Consider the following 26,942-nt stretch of genomic DNA (forward strand, 5'->3'; position numbering starts at 1 on the left):
CACTGTTCTTTTAGAAGGTCGATACACTTAAAATCATCAAACAATGAGGGGTTAAAATTCCAATTCCAATTTAAATTCTAATTAAAATGTATTTTTATATAAATTATAGTAATAGTTATATGGTATTTAGCTGAGTGGTTGGTGTGGTGCAAAAGATTACAGCACTATCTGCCAGTGAGCTACCACACCATGTCGGAGACTGTGGGTGACTATGTTGCGCTACACCGATAAAGAGTTCTTTGGCAAAGACTCCTAACACTACATTGGCCCACCTCTGTAATATGAGTAACCTTGTAAATCGCTCTGGATAAGCTAAATGCCATATATACATTTATATAGTGCTGTAAACAATGGAAATTGTCACAGCTTTACAAAGATCTGGGTCCCAGCCCCAAGTGAGCAAGCCAATTTACACATAACAAATACATTAATTACAAAAGCCTTGTAATGAATCATGATTGAAAAAATAATCTTAAAAGCAATCATATAAAAGCTGTGAATGACAGCTTAATATATAATATAATATTGAATCAAAAAGAAAACCTTTTCTGAAAATAGAAATAATGTACTGTTATAACTATAGATCCTTTTCATTAAATCTGAGAAAGAAAAGTCTGTGTAACGTTGTCACTCTATATAAAACTGTGTGAGACTGTGCATATATCTTTCTTCTTCTAAATTAATTTGCAGTTAAATGTGCCTCTATGCATGAAGCAAGATTTAATTAAATTCACTAATGTGTACACACTGTTATTGTAATAAAGCTAGCTTTGTTCTTGTGGCGAGCCATATGATGAGCTCAACTTTTTTTTCTTCTCATCACTGAGTGGGATTTATTCCCCCAGAGGAATAAGATGATTGAACTTTCCCAAGACTTTCCGACTTCCACCGGCACTACTACTGACTGACAGGGAAGGAAATAATAACCACTGCTACACAGAGCTAGCACCAGCTCATTTGCATGCCTTATAATATTTTTTTACAGAGCTGACTTTGATTTAGTGCAACTCTGCACTGAATGCTTTAAACCTGCAGTGTGAAGGTAGCAATATGCTACAGTCTGTCCTGTGACGCTTGGCTTGGCTTTCTGGGTCAAAGTGTAAGTAAGGCAAACAGGATCCCTCACCTCTGTCACATCCATGACCTTGATAGCAGCCAGCTGTCCTGTTTTGACATGTCGACCCTGTCAAAGCACAATGACATTAGTAAGCAGTAAAGTTAAAAGACAAAGAACTCCTTCAAAGGCAGATTTAATGTTTATCATGTCACAGATTAAATCAAGCGACAGAACAGCAAATTAAACTTTGGGTCTTCTATCAAAAGGGTTCTTATTTTCAATTAGTCATAGATAACACAAATAATTAATTTATTACTCTCACAGATCATCTTTTGGAACCTGTTAAGCTTTTACAAGAAAAGTTTGTCAACAACGTTTAGCAATGAGGTAACATTTTTAACAAAGTGGGAATGTGGGATATAGCCAACTCCCTGAAACCATACTGAGCAACAGCACGAGGAAGCCACATTAGTCAGTGTCATACTCTAAAGACAGGAACCATGTTCATTTGATGAAAAAACAGAGATGCAGAAAGCAACGGTGAGCTACCTCAGCAGGTCAAGGGAAATACATTTGACCTTAAGGCTAATACTTGTGAAATATGCTGAGAGAAATTCGTACACAAAACTTCACATGTCTTAAAGTATGGCCTGTTAATTTGAAATTATCCTTGTGAAAACCTGCATCCAAACAGTATGTACGACAACTTGTCTGACAAGTTCTCTGACAATTCATGTAGTACTGTGAGCCATTAAGAGGTTGTGAAATGTAATGTTATTAATGTTAAATATATTAAAATTCACATACAATGTTGCTATTAGGGCTGAACCTGAATATTAGTTTTTTTTCTTCCTTAGCTCCACCTCGCTTTAACATCACGCTTCAGTTTACGTTAATGACGGTATATGAGTGGCAAAACTCAGATAAGCTTAGCTGTTTGGAAGCATTTCAAATTGAGTGCAGACAAGACAAAAGCAGTGTGCAAATATCTGATATTCAACTCGCATATCATGGTAGAACAACAAGCTTGAGGATCTAAATGTGGTAAGTATTACTATTTGATTGTAAACAACTATTTGATTTAAAGAACACAACAAAAGTCCAGTCTGGTCCACTCGCTACCCCAAACTAGCTTTTGCAGCTAAATACTGCCTTTCACAAGACACAAAGCTCAATTTGACCAGACAATGTGAACAAACTTGTGTTTCTTGCAACATGAAGAAGGTTACCCTTTGATGAATTAATATAATTTTTTTTACAATTGTGCTACGCTGCTAAATGTGCTATTATGTAAAATGTATAACAATAATAGACATGTGGTATTTTGTACATTATATATATTTTTTGTATTGTAAGATGTTAATTTAAAGTGTTCTTTTTAAAGCTGTGCTTATTTTTAATTGTGTGACATGTGCTGTTTTGTTTATTATATTTTGTATTTAAGTGCAATTGAAAAAGTGTTAATTTGTTCTTTTTTGTGTTATGCGATTCTAGTTTAATTGCAGACGTGTGTTATTTTGTTACATTTATTACACTGTTATTCAATGTTTTTACATTGTGTGCTGCCCTGCTCTCTATTTTAGCAGCAATATTCTTATTAGCTTGTTAAATAATTAAATTTCGTATTACTGTATTTAAAATAATATTTTTAATTGAAGTGCTTAAGGAGTTCACAATATTGTTTAAGGTAATTACAGTTTTTATTGAACTTAACGATCTGGCTCTCACAGACCTGTAACTTCTTCTTTAAGAAGCTCTTCTGTCCTCCACTCGTTACCTGTATTAATGGCACCTGTTTGACCTCGTTATCTGTATAAAAGACACCTGTCCACAGCCTCAAACAGTCAGACTCCAAACTTAACCATGGCCAAGACCAAAGAGCTGTCGAAGGACACCAGGAAGAAAACTGTAGACATGCACCAGGCTGGGAATAGTGAATCTACAATAGGCAAGCAGGTTGGTTTGAATAAATCAACTGTGGGAGTAATAATCAGAAAATGGGAGACCTACAAGACCACTGCTAATCTCCCTCGATCAGGGGCTCCACACAAGATCTCAGCCCGTGGGGTCAAAATGATCACAAGAACGGTGAGCAAAAATCCCAGAACCACACGGGGGGACCTAGTAAATGACCTGCAGAAAGCTGGGACCAACGTTACAAAGGCTACTGTCAGTAACACACTATGCCACCAGGGACTCAGATCTTGCAGTGCCAGACGTGTTTCCCTGCTTAAGCCAGTACATATCCGGGAGCGTCTGAAGTTTGCTAGAGAGCATTGGGAGTATTGGGAGAATGTCTTATGGTCAGATGAAACCAAAGTAGAACTGTTTGGTACAAACACAACTCGTTGTGTTTGGAGAAGAGTGAATGCTGAGTTGCATCCAAAGAACACCATACCAACTGTGAAGCATGGGGGTGGCAACATCATGCTTTGGGGCTATTTCTACAACCAACTGTCTCTTCTACAACCAACTGTCTCTCTTTCTCACTCTGAACAATCTTCAGGACCCTAACCAGTCTGGCTTCAAAGCTGCACACTCTACTGAAACTGCTCTCATTGCAGTTACAGAGAAGCTCCATGCAGCTAAAGCTGCCAGACTGTCCTCGGTTCTGATCCTTCTTGACCTCTCCGCAGCTTTTGACACAGTGGACCACAAGATCCTCCTGTCTATCCCTGCCGGTCTTGGAATTACCGGCTCTGCATGGCAATGGTTTGCATCATACCTGCAGGGACGCTCATACCAGGTAACGTGGCAGGGCGACACGTCCGCTCCTTGTAGTCTCTCCACTGGCGTTCCACAAGGCTCAGTTCTTGGTCCTCTTCTTTTCTCACTCTACACTTACTCTCTTGGTAAAGTGATATCCTCTCATGGATTCTCTTACCACTGTTACGCCGATGACACTCAACTCATGCTCTCCTTCCCACCGTCTGACACACAGTTTCTGCCCGTGTCTCAGCATGCCTCGCCGACGTCTCTTCTTGGATGACTGCTCACCACCTCAAACTCAACCCCAGCAAGACGGAGCTGCTGTACATCCCGGGAACTGCTGGACCAAGAAACGATCTTGCCATCACCTTTGAGAACTCACTGGTCACTCCTTCTACTGAAGCCTGGAGCCTTGGTGTAGTGATGGATGATCAGTTATCGTTCTCAAGTCATGTTGCAAACGTAACTCGGTCCTGCAGATTTCTTCTGTACAACATCCGGAGAATTCGACCCTTCCTCTCTAGAGAGGCCACCCAGGTGCTTGTTCAGTCTCTCGTCACTTCCAGACTTGACTACTGCAACTCTCTTCTGGCTGGTCTCCCTCTGCGCACCATCAGGCCCCTGCAACTCATCCAGAATGCAGCGGCACGGGTCGTCTTCAATGTCCCAAAATTTAGCCATGTCACTCCACTGCTGCGTTCTCTCCACTGGCTTCCTGTAGCTGCCCGCATCAGATTTAAAACCCTGACGCTGGCCTACAAAGCCAAGAACGGACCAGCCCCTCTGTATCTGATGGCAATGGTCAAGAGCCCTTCGAGCTTCAAGTACGGCTCGGCTCGACCCGCCATCCCTCAAAAACCGCGGAAGACAAGCGTCCAGGCTTTTTTCTGTCCTGGCACCAAAGTGGTGGAACGAGCTGCCCCTGGGTGTCCGAACGGCCAAGTCGCTCGCTGTCTTCAAACGCAGACTGAAGACCCACCTCTAGTTCTATGGTCGCCTTATTGTATTGTGTTTAGCAATGTCTAAGCTTAGCGGTATCTTTTGAATTATTAGCCTATTCTAACTAGCTAAGGCTTTTCTTGGGTAAATAGCAAAGCACTTTGTAAGTCGCTCTGGATAAGAGCGTCTGCTAAATGCCGTAAATGTAAATGTAAATTTCTCTGCAAAGGGACTACGACGACTGGTCCGTGTACATGAAAGAATGAATGGGGCCATGTATTGTGAGATTTTGAGTGCAAATCTCCTTCCATCAGCAAGGGCATTGAAGATGAAACGTGGCTGGGTCTTTCAGCATGGCAATGATCCCAAGCACACTGCCAGGGCAACAAAGGAGTGACTTCGTAAGAAGCATTTCAAGGTCCTGGAATGGCCTAGCCAGTCTCCAGATCTCAACCCCATAGAAAACCTTTGGAGGGAGTTGAAAGTCCGTGTTGCCCGCCGACAGCCCCAAAACATCACTGCTCTAGAGGAGATCTGCATGGAGGAATGGGCCAACATACCAGCAACGATGTGTGCCAACCTTGTGAAGACTTACAGAAAACGTTTGACCTCTGTCATTGCCAACAAAGGATATATAACAAAGTATTGAGATGAACTTTTGTTATTGACCAAATACTTATTTTCCAGCATTATTTGCAAATAAATTCTTTAAACATCAGACAATGTGATTTTCTAAAAAATCTTCTCATTTTGTCTCTCATAGTTGAGGTCTACCTATGATGTTAATTACAGGCCTCTCTCATCTTTTTAAGTGGGAGAACTTGCACAATTGGTGACTGACTAAATACCTTTTTTTCCCCACTGTATATTTTGAATAAATCCCACATCTGTCCTGCTTTTGTGATGTTATGAAATAAATGCATTTGTATATTTTCCATTTATTATAATGTAATGTGTTCCTTGAAAAACATATTTTTTTAATGTCATAAAATTTAAACAAACTACATTTAACACAGTAATAATTATACTAAAGTCAGCTGTGTCAACATATCCATTCCACATGATACCATGTGTTACAACAGTTTTGCTAACTTCAGAATATACTAGGATTTCCTTTTTAGACAATTTCACAAGGGGAATTGGTTTCTTTAATCTCTTATTATTTCAAAATTTTTATCTCAAGACGTCACAACCACTGTATCACAAGCATTGTTCTTTTACATCCTTACTTTCCTTGTATTGTAGCCATTGCACAGTTAGAAACGCAGAGAAGCAGCCAATATGTATAACACAGTGGTAGAGTAGTAAGCTTTTTTGTTTTAGGGCAAGGTGATTATAAAACAGCACTGGCATAGGAAACCGCTTTCTCAACAAATCCTTCCTGCTTCAAACTTCTCCAGCACATGGGTCACTCACAAAAACCAGATGGTGTCATACTAGCACTCCCTGTCAACAGAAAGGAAGTTAGAAGGTCCATGGGAGGATATTTTTCTTCGTTATTATAATAATAATTATATTATTACTATATAGGACAGATATGTTAATTAAACACACTGTTGTTCACAGTATTTTTCAACAACGTACGTTTAAATAAAGTAAAATAATAAATATATATTTAAGTAAAAAAGCTAAATATATATTATGTGAAGCACTACATTCTTTTCAATCATTGCAGTCACTGTGGGGGAGTTACTTGGTCCTTCAAACAGGAGCTGTCTGAAAAATAGTACCTCTTGAGAATAATTCTGTCCACATGGGATTTCCTTACATTTCCCTAGCTGCCGTAAAGCCCCTCATAACACCATCACAGTGTATTATATGACAAAGACAAAAACAGGAAGTGCTGTCCAAAAAAAAGTATTTCTAATAATGGACTGGCCATCAGCAACACTGGGGAATTTCATAATAAACAGGTCTGTGGGCCAGTTAGGCACGGTAGGGTAAACACTAATAAAGGCAAAAGCTGTAAAAATTAACTATCCTACTTTTTACTGGGATACTGGCACTTGTGTACCAGAACTTTGTGTACCAGACTAAAGTAGTAGAACAAGTAGACTAAGTATTCTAAAGGGTCCAAACATGCTGTGTTTTATTCAATAATCAAGTCAGAGATACACACAGCATTAAAGACTGTCAGACACAGCAGAAAGACAATTTCTGTTTATTCTCTTCCTTCCAATCCTTCCATATCCACCTTGTTCCTTAGTCTTATCTTGCATTCATGACTCAGATTGCATATGCAGAAGTTGCCCAGATGTCCAGCCCAAGTTCTTTACCCTACAGACTCATGGTCTACTTATACTACGACCATGTCAAAAGCACTTTCAGAACAGCAAAATTTATTTTTAACTTTGATGAGAATGCTGGTCCCACCCAAGAGTGTGAAATATATCTATCTAAAACCACACTTGAGCAGCTCTCCATATGGGTACATGGCAGCTGTAGATAAATATCAAGGTCGAAACTGATGATCTAATTTAAATTTAGTAATATTTTTTTAAGTAAATTTTACTTTATTATTTAAGTGTATTTGCAATACCATATATATATATAAAATCATATATAATAACATCAATCAAATGAAAAAAATCATATAGACATTAAACATATTAACATATTAAACATATGGACATTTGGACTTCGTTTTAATAGAGGTTATTTAACTAAGCAAATAAATATTAAGAAATGTCTTTTTAAAGCTAGCCTATGTGATTATTTTTGCCACTAGATGTCCCACTAGAGCACTAGAATCTCAGACCAAAACAAACGCTTTGGATTTAGCCACACCTTACTCCTCTAGTTTTTGTTCTCAGAATAGTGTTGCAGCCCAGAAAAAGTGTCTGCTAAACACAGACAAGCGCAACAGAGCAGCTATATTGCTTTGTATATATTATAGTCTGTGTCATCATACCCGGGTGAGAGAATGTGCAATATGGTATCAGTGAGTATAGTTGTATCTGAGGTGTTTTATTTTTCACTAAAAGCTCAAATATATCTTTGTATTAAATTCCTCAGTATTGATTATAACCACAAACTCTACTGTCTTTCTATCCAATAACCATCTATGAGACATCATGGAATTTGAATATTTAACGCAAGGAGTATGACTCTTTTCAAAAGAGCCATGGCTCTTTTCGAACTGCTGGCGGTGCGGCATTGCCAGGCTGCAGACACGCTGGAAGCGCGGGGTCCCCAGATCCACTGCATCAGCTAACAGATACCCGTGCCAGCCAACATCTCTTAGGAGTGATGAGGGAAAAAAGCTCCATCTACCCACCCAGAGAGAGCATGGACAATTGTGCTCTCTTGGATTTAGGCTCGGGTTTTGTGACTAATGTCTGGACTTTATTTATTTATTTATAATTATTTTTAGGAGTTGGGAGTGTATTCTAAAGTCTTACCAATATACAGTAATGTGACTTATCTACATATCTGTAAGTATAAACCAATTAAAAAATAGAAACAAATACACAAACCTTATAAACTTGACCATATGTTCCATTACCAACCACCTCAACAAGCTCAAATATGCCAGCAGGATCCTAAAATGAAACATAGCATAAATTGAATGATATATGAGTATATGTTATCAAATTTTACTAATAGTAATGTGTTACTTCATGAATTTAGAGGAATTCATGGATAGTTAATTTAATATGTGAATGTATGATGTATAATATGGGAATGTATGTTTTAGAAATGTTTAACATAAGGAGATTTTACACTTCATTTGAACACATGCATAAGTACTACATTGGCAGTTAAAATGTTATGGTGGAGTATAAATGAACAGCTTCTGTCAGTATTTGCAGGGTGACAAGATGTTTTATGAAGTGAAGGACTACGTATTGGCATAGTATTGGCACTGCTATTAAGAATCATTCCCAGGTAATGTGGCAGATGTCTATATGAAAATATCAGTTGTAAATAAGTAAATGGAACTTAAGTCACCTACCAAAAAAGTACAAAAGTACACACTATATTATACGCCTACAATTAGTATGTTGTTTTATTTTGATTCATTTCTATTAAGGAGATCAGACTCCAGACAAAAAAAAAACACAGAAAATATGGTATGTGGCTCTTTAATGGAAATTATATTTTTGTACTTTAACATATGTGTGAGATGTTCTGGCATATGGTGTACTTATATATTTCTTGATGATACGTTTATAACAGTGTAACGCAAGGAAAATGTGTTCGTCACTGCATGTTTAGGGACCCTGAAGTCAATACAATGTAATTTACTTCATGAAACGTCTCATTTCATTTTACGTTTACTGGCATAATAGTTAGATATTGATTCAGCTATTCTCTGCATGTGCGATTAAGCCCCGATATAGACAGCCTTCACATTAAGTGTAACTGTTTATTAACATAGTTTTGAGGTTACTGAGTCCACTACAGTTACACCACCCTGTCGAGTTTAGCTTATTTGGAACAGGGATATAACTAAGATTTGGGCTAGAGGTGAAAGCTACAGGAAGGCAAATACTTAGGGGGAGAGCAAAATAGAAATAACATTAGTGCTACCTAGCTGCAAGTTAGTTTACTGAGGTCACACTTCTAACTACAGGCCCGTGATTATGGCAGTGGAGTACAAAATAAGGCGGAGACAAAAAATGGACGAAAGTGGCTGTTTCAGAGCTTCTTCTGTTACTTCTGTCACCATTAAAAAAGTCTTGCCCTGACATGTAGTGCTAACGGTTTTTTTGGTCTGCCAAAGACAAATAGTAGAGCATTGCACCCAAAACTTTAAATGCGTTGTATTTTGACATAAGCTAACTAATTAAGACATTTGTGAACATCGCTTGTTAGTTGCTAGCTAAATGAATCCCGAAACTGTAGTTTAACATTTTAGCAATTTTAGATGACGACAAACATTTTTACCCGTAACGAGGTAAGGTCAATGTTGTCCAGGCTCCTTGCAGCGCAGTCTCTTGCCATTTTAGCGAGTCACTCGGCCCATCAACAAGACAGAAACTAGCTAGTAGTGATAACTTAAAAAAAACGTTTGTCACCGTTTCTGTCCATTCTTCTGAGAGACTGTAGACAAATCCTGGAAGCGCTCGTCCAGCCAAACCCGGAACACGCTCAGGAAACCGAAAATGTGCCCCTCCTCTGCATGTGAAAGTAGCTAGCTACATTTCAGCTGTTTTCTTTATAAAGATGTTTTGTTTCAAAGGGTACGACGCTACAAATGATCCTCGAATCATCCCTTTTCAGTACGATTTAAGCTGCTGGAGCTAGTTGCTTGTTTGCTGTTTTTTGAACACGTAGCTACCTTTTGAAAGCGTTCACATAAATAAGGAAGAACGTAACTATAATTATCACCTTCTCTAGCTGTAAGTGTAACAGGTCGTACACCGTGCGTGGTTAATGAACCTCTTTCATGACTGTCACTCTTCAGTCCACCGTGACCCAAGGCTAGAGAACCCAGCCTGAGCAACAGTGGACCTATAAACTGTGTGCAGGCTACAGAGGGGGCTTTATTAAGACGAAGCACACGCAGGACGTATGATTTAGGAAACGGAGTTGCTTTGAAATAAAAGGAAAACGAGCTGTAATACAATAAGTACAATTTCTAGCGTGTTGTATTAAACTGTTGTAATAAATCAGTGCAGGTATAAGAAAGCTAGAATTTTGCCATCTTCGTAGTGTGCTTTTGCTTACTGCCAACACAAGGACGTGAGCGCCAATGAACGTAAGAAAAATCTGATAAAGCTGATAAACAATAACACAATTGTCAGAGACATCGGCCAATTTTACCAAAATCAACTGTTGGAGAAATTATTAAAGACATAGTAAATTCTTTTTTATCTTCAAACATTTTGACATTCATACTCCTGGTAGCGTTTTGTTAAAACAAGTGATTTGTCCAACAAAAACTGTTTAATGCCAATAAATGACGCGGGACATGTTCCAACTGAAGTTTGTGCGCCCCCAAGAGTTTAAAAAATATGTTCTGCGTCTGTAGCCAAATCCGCATGTTTGCTTGATTCTCAACTAGAGGGATTTTCCTCTTTATTACGTACGATAGACGGCAAATTTCCAAATATTGACTTTGCGGAAAAAGATCACGTGGAAAGATTAGCTTGTATAAAATGGCAAGAGTAAAGCCTAGGATCAATAGCATACCACCTTATTTGTAAAACATGGTGCTGGGGCTGATACAAACTATGTCTCCTCCATATTCATCGACGATCGGTGATCAGCAGTAGCAACATGAATTCTGATGTGTATAGAAATATCAGCTCATGTTCATGGAAATGGCCTCAAACTCACTGGTCAGCTATTTATACTATTGGAGTTCTTCAAAGTTTAAATCAGACTGACTACTGATCTGAATGCAATTGACATTTCCTTTCACATGACGAATAACAACTTGAGGGGGCTAGCCTCTAAAACAAGCAGGAGCTAAAGTAAAGACCGCATCCAAGAGCATCACCAACACCTGGTGATTTTCAGACATTTTGCATGCAAAGGATAAACATGTAAATACTAAAGACCAATGTACTCTACATGCCAATAAAATGCCTCAAACATTGTATAAACTGTTGTAATTTCTACAAGGGAAAACTTGCTTCCTTAATTAATATGTGAGCTGAACCACATTAACTGTTTGCATTGTAAACTGAGTACACCTTTAAAACTGTACAGAGACAAATACATAATATCCTAATAGATTTACAGTGTACACTACTTATTGCTAATAGGTTACACCTAACACCGCTGGCAAGGATTTAAATTTGGTGATTTAAAAAAAATGTCCTAATAGGTAGCCAAAAAGTGGCCTAATAGGAATACTTCGTTGGGAAATGGTTTCATGAAAATAATAAGTCTACAAAATAGTGATCATATAATCTAATGTATAATAATAATAATAATAATAATAATAATAATAATAATAGTATGCTTAGTAACTACCACAATGTCTATTTATTGTCTCTAGATGGTGCTGTTGAGTTACTTAATGCCTGGTACCCCTGGTTATTAGTGCTGCTTGCTTTTAAGAAACATATGGAATAAAATTACTGTAGTACTTGTATTTCCACATACAAAATGCATATATATGGTATATAAGAAATATTTTTTTTTATCATGACAGGAATAGCAGAGAGGTCTCTAGAGTGTAGTATCTCATGAAAAGATGACATGAAATCACCAAGAAAATTTGGTGTTCTTTAATCTCTCTAAAAATCTCAATGTCAGTGTTGGCTACAGAATACATTTTACGTCAGAGGCTTTCATGGTAGAGGTGTCATGACATACAAAAAGTGCATTGAATAATATTTGTAAGTATTAAAATCAATACAATTAATTGTTATAATGTTGGATTCTTGTGTGTGATACAAGGAACAACTGTAAGGTCTGTCAGACAAACAAACAGACAAACAAAAAAGCAAGTTCTTAATAAAACAGATTAGATTAAAATTGGATTTTAAGTCCTCAGAGAGGAGACCTGACACAAAATCAAGCAAACTGTAGTTTAATACTCAGATATATTAATATTTAGGCTTCAAACAAATACATTACTTTTTTGTAAATTTAAACATGATTTGTTTGTTTAAATAAATATCGTAATATCTTTTTTAAAGCTAACATCCAATGTGTTCCACCTTCTTATATAATTGTGCTGTGATGACCAAAGCAGTTATTCACTTAAAAAAAGAGTAAAAAAAAGAAAAAGAAAAAAACATTCTATGTAAGTCCGTTCTTTTTTTAGCAGATATGAAACTGTACATTATATTCACACCCTGCACATGAAAAAACAAGGTATTTTTATTACTCTGTCTCCAAAAAGGAGAAATTCAAGTAGGAAATTTCTATCCATTGCAACTTTATATTAGTTTTTTTGGCTGGAAAAAAAGGTAAATTAACATCGCTGATGAAAGATTTGTAAAGAGCAAAAAACATTTTCTTTAGTCTGTTTTAAAATCCTATGAATCTTCATGCAGATTTAAAGTAACAAAAAGAAATAAAAACAAAAAACAGCAGAACTTGGAAGATATTGCTGATAAGGTTTCTACCAGATGTCACTGGTCAGTTCTCGGCTAGACAATGGGACAAATGTGCTGTTCAAGTGAATTTCCTGCTTTGTCTTTCCACCGGTGTTGTTTTGCGTCACCTGCCCATTGAGCAGTGTCATGGGGATATTGCAATACATGTGACGATTGCTGAGTGTGGCTATTTGAACTGTTGATGCTGGCATTTCGTACTCATAACTCCGGCAGAAGTGTCGCATCTGCTGGTGGCTAGACTGGTTAAAGTCTGGGATGTCAGCATGGGTAGGTGCCACTGAAGGTGAGGTGGTAGTCACGGCGATGGTGGAGACAGCCTGTAGGTCGCCAAACAGGCCCTGTTCGCCCGAGTCCAGCACCTGCCGACGAGAAAGAGTCTCCTTTTTTTTCGCCGGCATCTCATAGATCACCTGCTTCCAGAACTTGGACTTGAGCTGGTTGCTCCTGGGCCCTCGCCACTTGACGACAGAGAGAGCTTTGATGGTGTGCTTGAGCGTCTCCACTTCTTGATAGTTGATTACATTGCGCAGGTCAGCGCACTCTATCATAATGACCTTGATCTCACCCGTCACCAGCATGCTGTGCAGCCGAGTCTCCAGCTGGAAGATGCTCCATCCTCGCCTAGCCACAAACTCGGGGGTTAGCACTATGATGAGGCGCCTGCTCTGCTCCACGCTTCGCGCCAGGTCCTCAATGTAGACTGGCGAGAGAGCGAGAGAGGTGATTAATGTGTGGCAGAGGGAGAAACAGTGAGTGAGAGAGAGGTGATTAATGTGTGAGTGAGTGTGTGCGTGTATGTGTGTGTGTGTGTGAGAGAGAGAGAGAGAGAGAGAGAGGGAGGGAGAGACAGAGAGAAGAGAGAGAGAGAGAGAGAGAGAGAGAGAGAGAGAGAGAGAGAGAGAGAAACAGAGATAATTAACTTGTTACATACAGAGAGTAAAGATCAGATTACATACAGAGAGTAGATTATGCAATCCTAAAATGAAATGATCACTTTTCAGTGTCCTTTTCATAATGAAAAACTCAGTACAGTAAGGGCAGTGTAAACTCCTTTCTTTCTACTGTACAATACTATACACTGAGTTGCCAGTTTAATAGAACCATGTATCTGGCACCTACCACCTAGCTTGTTAATCACCACACATGCCACAAACCTGTATTACTGATGCACAGAAAGCTGTCTACTCAACACCCTTTTAAATGTTACTCAATACTGCACACTTCAGTTGAGTTTTAAATTAGGCATCTATGCATCTTTGTACTTCTTCATGGTCAGGGTCAGTTTGTCCAGAGCCCATAATCATTAGGCTCAAGGCAGGAAACCCCCCTGGACAGATCTATCACATGGTGCCACACACACCCAACTGAAGTCAATTCATTTAAAAGCACTGTACTGTTCATTTAACATTATTTTTGATTTATTTATTGATTTATTATCTTTTAGGCATTTTGAGTCAGTGGAAATTAAGTTCCTTTCAATTAAGTTACTTACTTAAGTACTTTTGTCTCTTTTTTTGTTATTTTCTTTTTTTAAACTGACATGGTTATTTAAACAAATGATGTAAAGATCAGATTACATACAGAGAGTAGATTATGCAATCCTAAAATGAAATGATCACTTTTCAGTGTCCTTTTCATAATGAAAAACTCAGTACAGTAAGGGCAGTGTAAACTCCTTTCTTTCTACTGTACAATACTATACACTGAGTTGCCAGTTTAATAGAACCATGTATCTGGCAACTACCACCTAGCTTGTCAATCACCACACATGCCACAAACCTGTATTACTGATGCACAGAAAGCTGTCTACTCAACACCCTTTTAAATGTTACTCAATACTGCACACTTCAGTTGAGTTTTAAATTAGGCATCTATGCATCTTTGTACTTCTTCATGGTCAGGGTCAGTTTGTCCAGAGCCCATAATCATTAGGCTCAAGGCAGGAAACCCCCCCTGGACAGATCTATCACATGGTGCCACACACACCCAACTGAAGTCAATTCATTTAAAAGCACTGTACTGTTCATTTAACATTATTATTGATTTATTTTATTTTTGTTTTATTTCTGATTTTTATCCAATTTGGATCGCCAATTACCCAACCCATACATATTGTTCCCCTATCACATGCGGTCCTCCCAACACTAGGAGGATGATAACCAATACATGCCTCCACAGACACATACACAGCCAGCCATTGCCTCTTTTTACGGACATCTGCTGATGCAATGTCATCGCACAACCAACATGCTCTGAGGAAAGCACTGGGTATCTGGCTCTGATACATTGACCAGCAGTGCAATTGATCATTATGTTACTTGGTAACTTTAGCCCACTGTTCAGACATTTGTTAGTATAAAAAATTAGAAATTGTTAACTTCTTAATTAATGATGTATTTTAACATATTATAATTTGTCATTCATGTATTTCAGTGACTTTACCATGGTTAATACAGATTAGTGATACTCTGATTTGAACCACTGGATCAGTTCAAATCAATATATCAATCAATATACACACAATGAAGAAACTAATATCACCACTTAACTACAGTAAAAACACTGTAATCGACATTGGTTGGCTTACTTTTTTATTATCTTTTAGGCATTTTGAGTCAGTGGGAATTAAGTTCCTTTCAATTAAGTTACTTACTTAAGTACTTTTGTCTCTGTTTTTGTTATTTTCTTTTTTTAAACCGACATGGTTATTTAAACAAATGATGTAAAGATCATTTGTAAATGTCTTTGGAGGCTACTGCTTTATTCTCTTAATTGCCCCTTTTTTCTTTTACCATGTTTTTAGTTTTTTTATTTATAAAAATATTGATAATTAGATTTGTCCTAATAATGCAATATGTGGACATTAACTTGCAATATGCACTGAAATAAAGCACTTACACTTAATTTAATTGCTTACTCTTGCCAATAATGTTTGAAAATCTGAGATTCTTTTTATAAATTATGTAAACATTTGAATCAATCATGCATTTAGTGGACACAATCTTTGGTAGCCTATCAATGTAGGTCAATATAATGTGCATAGGTGTATCAGGAATTCAAGGCACAAGGCAAACATCAGTCAATAAAATATGGGTTACAGCAATATTATTTTCAGACAGCTGTCGTATATTTTAGTGACATGAAAGAAGCTTTCCACGACTTTGCTTGTGACCGAGGGACAGCTAAAACAGATTGAGAATTCTGGTGCATTTTCCTTTGGGCCAAGAGCCTCACAGTTATCAGTGTTTATTGGCATATTTGTTTGCCTCACTGTTTGTGAAAAGATGACAAATGTAGGGCAGCAGTTGTATATGAGATTAGGATATGCTCTTGATTTTATTCTTCCTGACAGCGAAATAAATGGCAAGCCAGATTGCAAGAGTCTCCCATCCAGGACCGGAAAATGCAAGTTAATCTGTCATTGATTTGGTGTGCTGGGCCAACTCACCACCAATATTTCTGATATAGCTCATCTGGAGATCTAATAACGACTTAGCAAAAAACATTAAAAGTTTCCAAAAAGCTTATCACTCTGACTAATTTATTCCATTATTTGACAGTATACACTGAGTTGCTATTTGATCAGGTATACCTTGCAGGTATACAATTACTGACTGCAGACCATCTGTTGCTGCACAATTTGTGCACCCACTACCCTATCCAAATAAGTAGAGGGACCACCAGAGAACCACGGCTGATCAGACATTATTTGGGCAGTGAATCATTATCTGCACAGCAGTAATGTAACATGGTAGTGGCAAGCTAATGTTTGTGGCACACTGGTAACAGACATGTCAACCATAATTGGATTAATATTTCTGGTTAGTAGACTATTGTAACACCAACAGGAACACTGGGGTGATTACAATCTCCAAAAACAACAATAATAAACTTTATTAATTAAGCACCTTTATACTTAAAAAGCAGCCAAAAGTTTTCATTTTCTGTAGATGGATCAGGTGAAAAATGAGCATTGTATTCATGTGTTCATTCCTGTGTGTCATGTGTTTGTCCTTAAATCACTAAATCTGAACTACGTCCTTGATTGTGGGTGGGACTCTTGACATATTGAGTAAAATTCTGTGCATTAAAAAGTTTAATAGATTACAGTATTGTCAATATGAAAATGAAGAGATCTCTGACCAGCACAATACACTGTAACATGCCTCTACTATATCTGTCTTAGCACTGATTGACATGGTAGAGGGTGGCTGATAACGTATGCATCTACAGGTGACATACAACTAAAATTCATGAATATGTTTAATGCACTTAACAACATTTCAAACAGAAATTTTCAAACAAACTGTCAGCTTGGAGTAGACCAAGTATTTCAATAGAAGTATTTCAATAGATGCCTGAAACTTACTGCTGCTTGGAATGAGGTCACGGTCTGGAATGAAGAGCTTGTAGCCATAGTGTTTCTCCAACACATCCGGCAATATCTCCAAAGCAAACTGCTCCTCCTCGCTTACTTCTCGAGCCACTGAGTCCAGGTCCACTTTGGTGTACGAGAGGTAGGCATCATACTCTTTGTTGTCTGTGAGCAAAGTAAACAGTTCTGTTATTACATAATTGAATTGATTCAACCTTTTTAAATGTTTTTCAGCTAGGAACAAATAAAAGAGTATCCTTTGCGAGCCCTTATACACATTAAGTAGAGTGTGGAAATAAACGGCTAAATATTCAGCCAGCAGGTAAACTAATGGACAATTAATAATGTTAAATGATCGTATGTGTTTTTACTTGGGTAATGCATTGACAGAACCAGTGTTTATTTACGATCAATTCTACCCATGGAACTGAAATGTTTTCAGTCTTGTCAATGACTTTGTATATAGATGAGACTCTATTACATAACATATTGGATGTATTATCACTTTTTATTAAATAAAAGCACAGTATGTGTGTTTCTGTTATTATGTTTCGCCACTGGATGCTCATAAATTTCCCAATTAAATGGAAAACAAATGCTTTGCACTAGGTTGTTCTCTTAATTGGATGATCAAAAATGTTGTCCCATAATTTGTCATGCAGGGATTCTACAGTACTATTTAATTCTATTTTAACCTATTTACTTAAAAAGACATTCAGGTGTTCTGTAGTACCATAGACCCATAACAACTAATACATGGTTCCGCACTGTTAAATGATTCTTCCCTATGTTGGATAACCTGCTATATTTATTTTAAAGAATATTATAAAGGTTATAAGGTTCTGCTATTGTAACAATAGCCCTAATCCTGATCTCACAAAGTAAACTGTAAGCTGTTAGAATTCAGTGAACCTGGTGCTGTGATTATGTCAGATGTCATGCATACTAGTATTTCATGTTTAATATACTATAATTTAATTAATTAACTAATTGTATTATTAATGTATTATTATTATTATTATTATATATGTCAGCTCATTACAGAACACAACATGCCACTCACTCACCCCCTCTTTAATTCCCAGCTACACCACTAGAGCTGTACAATAATACTATGTCAGCAGCAATTTAAATAGTTTTGTGCTGGCTAGCTTAGAGAAAGCTCAGACCTCACCTTCCAAGGCACACCTACATGTCATAGTATGCTAAATATCTCTGCATTTTTGTCCTTGTCTTTCTTAATTATTGTATTTATTGTAAGAGATTAATGTGATTGTCTAGCACAATGCTTACATTACTCAGGCATTAATTTGAGCCTAAATGTCAAATGTCAAGTCAAATTTTAGACTAGTAAATTAGTACATTTTGTAATTAGTAAATTAGTAAAATGTTCAAAGAAAAATAAATAACATAAAAAGACATGATAGTTAGGCAGATAGTGAAGAGTCAATTTAGGTTTTAACATGGTCATAAGGCAGGCAGCAGTGGTAGAAGGGTGTGCCGCTGGTCTGACATGGGTGGTGAGGGGGACGGGTTTGCTAGTCGGACTGGTAGGTGGCAGCTGATCTAATGCATGTTAACACAGTTGAAATGTTTGAGAAATTACATGAAAGAACTGTATAATGCCACTGTCACATTAAAACCCCAAAAACTTGTATCTATTTTTGACAATGTGAATGTGGCAGTTGTTCATCAAACTTGACAATGAAAGGACCAATAGAACTGCTCCAATTTGTTTTTTACATTGACTGTCATTAACAATCAAGATGGTTTTTGCTTTTTCTTGATAAGTTGCCTTTAAGTTGAGATTTTTTATTTTTGCATGACAATATAAAAAATACAGTGGCAAGAAAAAGTATGTGCATTTTATGTTTTTCTGCAATAATTTGTCATCATGTGATCGGATCCACATCCAGCGTATTGAAGAAGGATACGAGTAAGTGAACCATGCCTCGCCAAAAAGAGCTTTCAGAGGATCTAGAATCAAAAAGTGTTGATTTACATAAAGCTGGAAAGGGTTACAAAGTGATTTTAAAGACTTTAGAAATTTACCAATGATTTAAAAGCGTCATTGGTACAGTCCGTAAAAACAAGCAGCATGAAGGCAGCTGCTGCTTACTAAAGAGAACACTGCTGTAGGCCTGAAGTTTGCGAAAGAGCACATTGACACTCAACAATAGTACTGGCAAAATGTTTTGTGGACAGATGAAACTAAGATTGAACTATTTAAAAAGAACATGCAGCGCTATGTTATTACTCCATTCATTCTTAAATTATCTTTTTATTCCGGGATGTTGTTGGTTGAGGAATAGGCAGTGTTAGATTTGTGCCACACATGTTGAATTCTGGCTAAAAAATTCAATTATTGTCTTCAGTTTTAGCTAGGTCACTAGCAATTTCTGGGGCACTTTGATGTATGTTTTTCTACATTAATCACTCTCACTGTCAGTTTTATAAGGGACTCCTGTTGCCTGGTGCATCTTTGCTCCAGACTCAGCCACTAAACTCTGTAGCTCCTTGACAGTTATTGTTGTCTTTGACACTTCCCTTTATGCTCTGATGCTGAATTTTGAGGCACAGCCTTCTGTTGTCATAGTTTTTAGAAATGATAAAAATACTCAGACCAGCCTGCCTGGCACAAACAAAAATGCCATGCTCAATATTACTGGGATGACATTTTCCCCCACATTCTGAATGGTTCATGTAATGATAACATTACTTGAAGCGGCTTTCTTTCTCTCTATAATTATATGCACTGTATCGCTACCACACCACTGACTGAATAAATACTTGCATAAATGAAAACAGTCACAGCTGTGTACATCCATTGTGTCCCAGAAAAGAGCAGTTTAGAAATCACTAAAAGTCCAATCTTGCCATGATATTTATGTCCATCAGCTCAAACAATTATTATAAACATAATACATTTTCATACATACTTTACTAATTAAAGGTTGATTACTGATATCGAGTTGAAACCATAATACACTATATAAACAGACAGATATGCATTTTTTCCCTCACTGTCTGACATGAATTTAGAATTGAATTAATTTACTTTTCCTGTTTTAGATCAATTAGGATTACCAAAATTATTTATATTTGCTAAATGTCAGAATAATGAGAGAAGGATTTTTTAAAGCCAATTTCAAAGTCAAAAGTTTCAAAACACTAAGGTTACTATGCCTTTAAACAATTTTGGACAGCTCATACGACGATGTCATGTCTTTGGAAGCTTCTGATAGGTTTATTGACAACATCTGAGTTAATTAGAGACACATCTGTAGATGTAGTTTAAGGCACACCTGAAACACACTGCTTCTTTGTGTAACATCATGGGAAAGTCGAAAGAAATTAGCCAAAATATCAGGAAGAGAATTGTGGACTTGCACAAGTCTCATCCTTGGGTGCAATTTTTAGATGCCTGAAGGTGTCTTTTTCATCTGTACAAACAATTATAGGCAAAGTACAAACAAGATGTGAATGTCCAGTCATCATTCCACTCAGGTTCTTTGTCACAGACAGGAATGTGCTTTGGTCCAAAATGTGCCCAAATAAACCCAAGAGCAAAAGCAAAAGACCTTGTGAAGATGCTGGCCGAAGCTGGTAAGAGTGTGTCATTATCCACAGTGAAATGAGTAGTGTCTTGACATGGGCTGAAAGGCCTCTCTGCCAGGAAGAAGCCATTACTCCAAAAGAAACATAAAAAAGCCAGATGAATGTTTGCAAATGTACACAGGGACAAAGACCTTTATTTCTGGACACATGTCCTGTGGTTTGACGAAACTAAAATTAACTGTTTGGCCATAATGACCATCGTTACGTTTGGAGGAAAAAGGGGGAAGCTTGCAAGCCTCAGAACACCATCCCAACTGTGAAACAGGGGGGTGGTAGCATCATGATGTGAGGTTGTTTTGCTGCAGGAGGGACTGGTTGCACTTAATAAAATAGATGGCATCATGAGGAAAGAACATTATGTGGAAATACTGAAGCAACATCTCAAGATATCAGCCAGGAAGTTAAAGCTTGAGCGCAAATGGGTCTTCCAAATGGACAATGACCTGAAGCAAAATGGCCAAACTGGTTACAAAGTGGCTTAAGGATAACAAAGTCAATGTTTTGAAGTAGCCATCACAAAGCCCTGATCTCAATCCTATTGAAAATGTATGGGCAAAGCTGAAAGGGCATGTGCAAGCAAGCTGACCTACAAACATGGCTCAGTTACACCAGTTCTGTCAGGAGAAATGCAAAATGCAAAATTCTGAAAACTGTTGTGAGATGCTTGTGGATAGAGATCAAAAACGTTTGACCCAAGTCATACAGTTTAAGGCCAATGGTACCAATAAAAAATGCCTTAATTCTGGCATTTAGCAAATAGGAATAATTTTGGTAATCCTAATTGACCTAAATCTAAATTCATGTCAGAAAGTGAGAAGAATGTGTCTTTTTATATAGTTTATGCAAACTTTTGGTTTCAACTGTACAATTTTTACAATATTACAATTTATTATGTACAGTATTTGTATTATTATTTGCTCATTTAATGCACACTATCAGCCTCAAGTAGCATTCAAAAATATTAGTACAAATATTGCAAATATGCAGTCAAATCAAATTAAATCAAATAATAATAAAGTCAAATAATAATATTTACAAATTAACTTGTACTATACATAACTACTACTATACACACATTATACACACTTTATATACACTATACATACACTATACAAATCACAGTTATGTGGTTCACAATGAGTGAATGCTATCACTGATACTCATTTCTTGGGCCTAATCAAGAAATCCCATCTGATTCTATTGTTTTAAAAATCCTGTAATTTATAATTAAAAAGAAATTATACTTACCATCTTCTGTCTCATCACTACCAAAGTGCCGCCGATAACAGAGCATTATCTCCACATTGTAGCACTTGTAGATAGCTGTGAAAACCCCTAACAAAAGCAGGATGACCCCCAGTCCGCCAGCCAATTCCAGCCTGTACATATCTATGGGGATGAGTAAATGTAAGACAAGGCATGAGCAGGTAAAAGCAACTACAACTTACAATACACACTCAGCAAGCTAGATTTTTACCTTTTTCTCTGTCACTTACTACAGCAATTTCATTTCACGCCCTATTTGCTACAGCAGGGCAAACAAGAGCAGAATGAAAGAACTGGAAAAGAAAATTGGTTTCTAAAAATTCCTTGACTTGACACAGTCTTTCATATTTGCTGTTCTGTCATTTACAAAATGAGCCATTAATCTCTGCTTCACTCAGCCTCTCTGACAGAAATATAATTTATCACATAATGCAGCCTCTTACTTTTTGAATAGAATAGACGCCTTAGGTGATAAAGTGTATATAACTTAAATTATGAAATGTATTTATATATCTGTGAAACCACATAACCACTGCTCCTCCCATTTAAGATGATGACTAATGACTGTATTGTATATTTTGATAAAACAAGACACACACATTATTCATATAAAGTGTGTGATTTCATTATTTTGTTTTGCAATTTTCTCTTTAAATTTCAAAATCCTGATCAGGAATTTTATCCAGCCAGATAAAACTAATTGAGATTTGGTTCAAATGTAAAAGGTGAAAAGCTTTATTTAAGCATTATATATATTCTCAAAATAAAACAACTGACACCAATAAAGTACCAATAAAATGCATTTATTTTGTTGAGACAAATAGATAAATTAACAGGCAGTCCAGGGACATGTTAAGGTAGTCTGCCACAACATGGGAGATATAATTTTCTGTGGTCTTGCTGTCCCACTTTCCCACCTGACAGCATCTGAAATGACAACGAAAAACATCTGAATCAACCTTTGTTTAATCATGATTATTACAGCCAAATAAATTACAATGAATGATGACACTGACAGGTAATCAGAAACAAACTTTCATAAACACAAGACACTCCAACTTGAGAATTCTCCAACTTTATATTAAGTGCTAACTAAAACAGACACTTACTTCTACACTGCTGCCACTTTTCTTGAGAAAAAAAAAACCCAAAAAGGGCCATTCATATTAAGGGACATAAAATCACATAAAAATACTACAATGCTACATAAAAAAAAACTAAAACATGTGTATGTATAAAATGTATTTTCAAACACAATGTATAGGAAGCAGTATAGTACAGGTGACACTGTGCTAACATCACACAGCAGCATCTGCTCTATTGTCAATAAAAGCTCAGCAGAACCCCCCTCCTCCCATGGCAGGTGTAGGATCTTCATGCCTCCATTAACATCTGTCTGCAATACTCCAGAATAAATCCCTAACTGTCTACACATTAACTTCACTTCCTGGGTCCTCTGTGGGCCCAACAGCAGTGACCATCAGATCAGCTATCCTTTATTAATTAGGTGCTGTGAAATTACTAATTATTATTACACTCTAATATCATGCATTACAGCCATAGGTTGCAATTTTCTTATTCCCCTCCTCTGTTTAGCAGTGGACTGTGCCTGGAAACTGTCAGGCCTATCATAACGCTAACAGTGCTTCTCATTGGTTGTGAGAATTGTTTCATGACCGATGAGAAGCACATTCTCTTTTTGGGTAGTGGAGAATAACATGAAAGAATGTCTGAGGAAGAGCGGCAGGGTTTATCTAATAATACGCTCTGTTTTTTAAAATACGCTCTGTTCAAACAATACGTAACTAAGCGTGTTCTTCATCAGTTATGGAACAAGTCTTTTAGTTTCAAAATACAGGACGATTCCATATTTTACAGGATGGTTGGCAACCCTACAGCAAACCTGCAGCATTACAAATGAAATGGATAAATATAGCTAAATATACTATTAATTACAACTTTAAGTGTTGGCCTTTTGCTACTTGCAGAGATTAGACAAAGTTTTACTGTTTTACTTTTCATTATTCAATGTCTGCAGGTTAAGAAGCACAAATATGGTCCAGTCAATAACGAATAAGGGACGAATAAGCCCAGTTAGTGAGATTATAAAAAAGGAGAACCAGCGCCATCACAACATGCTTCCAATGGCCAGACAAGCTAAATAAAAAAAAAAATTCTGAGAAATAAGAAGCCCTGTAAACAAGCTCCAATAACACCAAAGAAAAGCAATCTTTTGAGTCATTTGACCAACTACTTAATACTTACTCCAGTTTAAATTGTGTCTCCGTCGTCCTTGGATTTGATGTGAAGCAGCCACATTAAAGCCTTGTCCACTCTTCTTTCTCTCCCTTAATCTCCTAAAACAAGTTTGACTTTGCGTGACCATGAGTTGAAAGAAGTGACTCTGATGTTCTGTAATTTTCCAGGGAATCTTTAAATGTTTTAGAACATTTATACTATATGGTGATTGAAATTATTTAATATATAAATTCAAATACAACCAAAAAAGTTATCATACAGTCAACATATTTCTGCCTAAAACATTTCATGTGTTAATGTGTAATTTTCTACAGTGCATACAGTCACATTTATGATTTTGTATTCATTTTGTTTTCAGCACAACAATACAAATGATGATACTATTGGGAAACCAGCCAGCTTAACCATTGATTTAGAGCATACTAAATACAGATGCTTCCTTTTGCACTAGCCAGCTAGCAGTTAAAAATGACTAAAAGTTGTTATCCTAGTACTGGAACTGGAATCTTGCTTTTGAAATTACTATTGCACTCTTAGATTAGGTTGTGAGTAAATGCAATGGTGGCTATATATTTCATTAAGAAAACAAAAGTGTTTTCTCTGTAGCCTCATTCAAGAGAACTGTTGTTGTGACCTTTTGGTTACACTGTATAATAATGTTAGTTCATAAAACATTTCTTTTTGCTTTTAATTCGTTTAACTTACTATGAACCTTTGAACAAATTTTCTGATGTATTTAGAACCATACATCATTTAATATATTAACCACACTTCATATACACATGTAAGCTCTAACTTCAAGATTAATAAATAATGAATAGACCTGTAAATCAGTTGTTCTACATTAGTTATGTACATATTATAATAACAAAAGTATTAATTTTATTTCAAAACAAAACATCACAACTTCTACTTTATAATTCACTAATCATGAACTAATCAATCATATTACATTTATTCTTCATAATTGTATTTTTAAATGAACACTAATTTAGTGCTAATTGAAAGTCTCATCTCTGTATTGTGTATTTTCATAACTAAGAATCAGCACTGACTCGTTTCTGTCAGTATCTTAGCTCAAGACTAGGGGCAGTGAGCACACACACACACACACACACACACACACACAGTGGGCAGCTTGCCCAGCCCGGGTATCGAACCCACAACCCTGTCACCAACAGCCAGGAGGAATTTGTATGTTACTGAATGTAACTACTGAATGTAATGTTCTGAAAGTAATGTAATATGTGATACTTCATAAATCAAATTCATAATCAAATATACAAATATAATTTTGTAAATGTACCATATATGCATTTACAAACAAAAGTAGCAGTCACAGAGAATTCACAAAGGATTCTTAGAAACTAAAATGGAAATACTCTCCCATACTTAGTACAGTGATTTTCATTCAAAATATGTTGCACTTCACCCAATTAACTTCATGATATGCTAAGCATATTGTGTATAACGATATTAATCAACATTTGACCCCTAGCACACATTAGTAGAATAAAGAAAGTAATTTCACAAGCGAAAAGGGCGATAGAATGTCTGACCAATTTATAAAAATGCTAATATCCAGTATAGTACAAAATGATGAGATGATGGAGTGTGAAAAAAATAGTTTGGCCAAGCTAACTTGGCTATAAGTTTGTTAGTAAGCTAATATTCCTGTTCATGATTACATATATTGCTGAGCTAGTCAAAATAAACCAAAATATTTAAAGTTGTAGGTCATAAGTAAATAGTTTAATAAGTGCTGAAAACACTAATCTACCAATATGTAAACATGCTGTAAACACAAAGTGGCTTTCAGTTGTCCATGCATACATAATCATTTTTGTTGCACTGACTGAATGTGGACATAGATAAGCTACAGAGCTACTTGTTACTGACCCTGTAAAGTGCATTTTCAAACATGCTCTGAAATTTTTTATTTTGTTTTATTTTTTTTTTTTGTACAGTGGGTTATATATCTAGGCTGATTTGTCCTTCCTTACTCTAAGCATTAGCATTTAATTTAAGACCAAATCTATGACCACAAAACAAAGAAGAATCATATGTGTATTCCTATATTAACAGATGCTGTAAGTTCTACAGAGAACTTGGCACTTTGTATTTTTACTTTAATAATTCTCAGATTACTCAACGCACCTCCATAGAGAAATGAAGCTCTAGCTGAACAAGAATGAGGCTAAACTAGCCCCTTTACCACTAACCAACAGATGTCACTGTTTATCTGTTATAGGGTTGGCATTTAGTGTACACTATTAATTTCCTAACGTTTATGCGAATTGTCAAGGGGCTGTCAGTATTTATAGAGAATACCATTTCAATATATTGACAAAGCTAGTGAAAATTAATTAATGATTAGGCACTTTCAAAATCAATTATTCACCTTCATTAGGAACACTGTACTAATACTGGGTACGGCCTCTTTTTGCTCTCAAAACAGCTTTGTTTCTTTGTGGCATGGATTCCACAAGATGTTTGAAATATTTCCTTAAGGTTAAGGTCCATGTTGATGTTATTGTGTTATACAGTACCTGCACATTTCTCAGATGCACATTCATGCTGTTAATCTCCCATTCTATCACATCCCATAAGTGTTGTACTGGATTCAGATCCAATGATCGAGAAGACCACTGAACTCATAGTCAAAACAGTTCAAGACTATGTTTGCTTTGTGACATGT

The 26,942-nt window shown here is 36.7% G+C and overlaps 2 protein-coding genes across 5 annotated transcripts in view; both read right to left on the reverse strand.

The window, feature by feature from the left end:
- LOC140540862 (mitogen-activated protein kinase kinase kinase kinase 4) overlaps positions 1–9,852 on the reverse strand; it is a 46,503-nt gene extending 36,651 nt beyond the window's left edge. For 2 of the 4 annotated variants that reach the window (XM_072663302.1, XM_072663300.1), the window contains exons 1-3: positions 9,596–9,841; positions 8,182–8,247; positions 1,127–1,183 (exon numbers count right to left, since the gene is read on the reverse strand). In XM_072663302.1, coding sequence (XP_072519403.1) covers positions 1,127–1,183; positions 8,182–8,247; positions 9,596–9,652 — 180 coding nt within the window. In that variant the 5' untranslated portion in view covers positions 9,653–9,841. Of the gene's footprint in view, positions 1–1,126; positions 1,184–8,181; positions 8,248–9,595 lie in introns of all 4 variants that reach the window. The other 2 variants (XM_072663301.1, XM_072663303.1) reach the window with 2 other exon arrangements.
- Positions 9,853–11,874: 2,022 nt separating this feature from the next.
- Positions 11,875–26,942, reverse strand: part of il1rapl2 (interleukin 1 receptor accessory protein-like 2) — a 244,302-nt gene continuing 229,234 nt past the window's right edge. Inside the window, exons 9-11 of the mRNA XM_072663356.1 lie at positions 21,968–22,108; positions 17,096–17,266; positions 11,875–13,426 (exon numbers count right to left, since the gene is read on the reverse strand). Coding sequence (XP_072519457.1) covers positions 12,732–13,426; positions 17,096–17,266; positions 21,968–22,108 — 1,007 coding nt within the window. The 3' untranslated portion in view covers positions 11,875–12,731. The remainder of the gene's footprint in view (positions 13,427–17,095; positions 17,267–21,967; positions 22,109–26,942) is intronic.

This window comes from Salminus brasiliensis, chromosome 19 (assembly GCF_030463535.1).
Source record: "Salminus brasiliensis chromosome 19, fSalBra1.hap2, whole genome shotgun sequence".
Taxonomy (NCBI): Eukaryota; Metazoa; Chordata; class Actinopteri; order Characiformes; family Bryconidae; genus Salminus; species Salminus brasiliensis.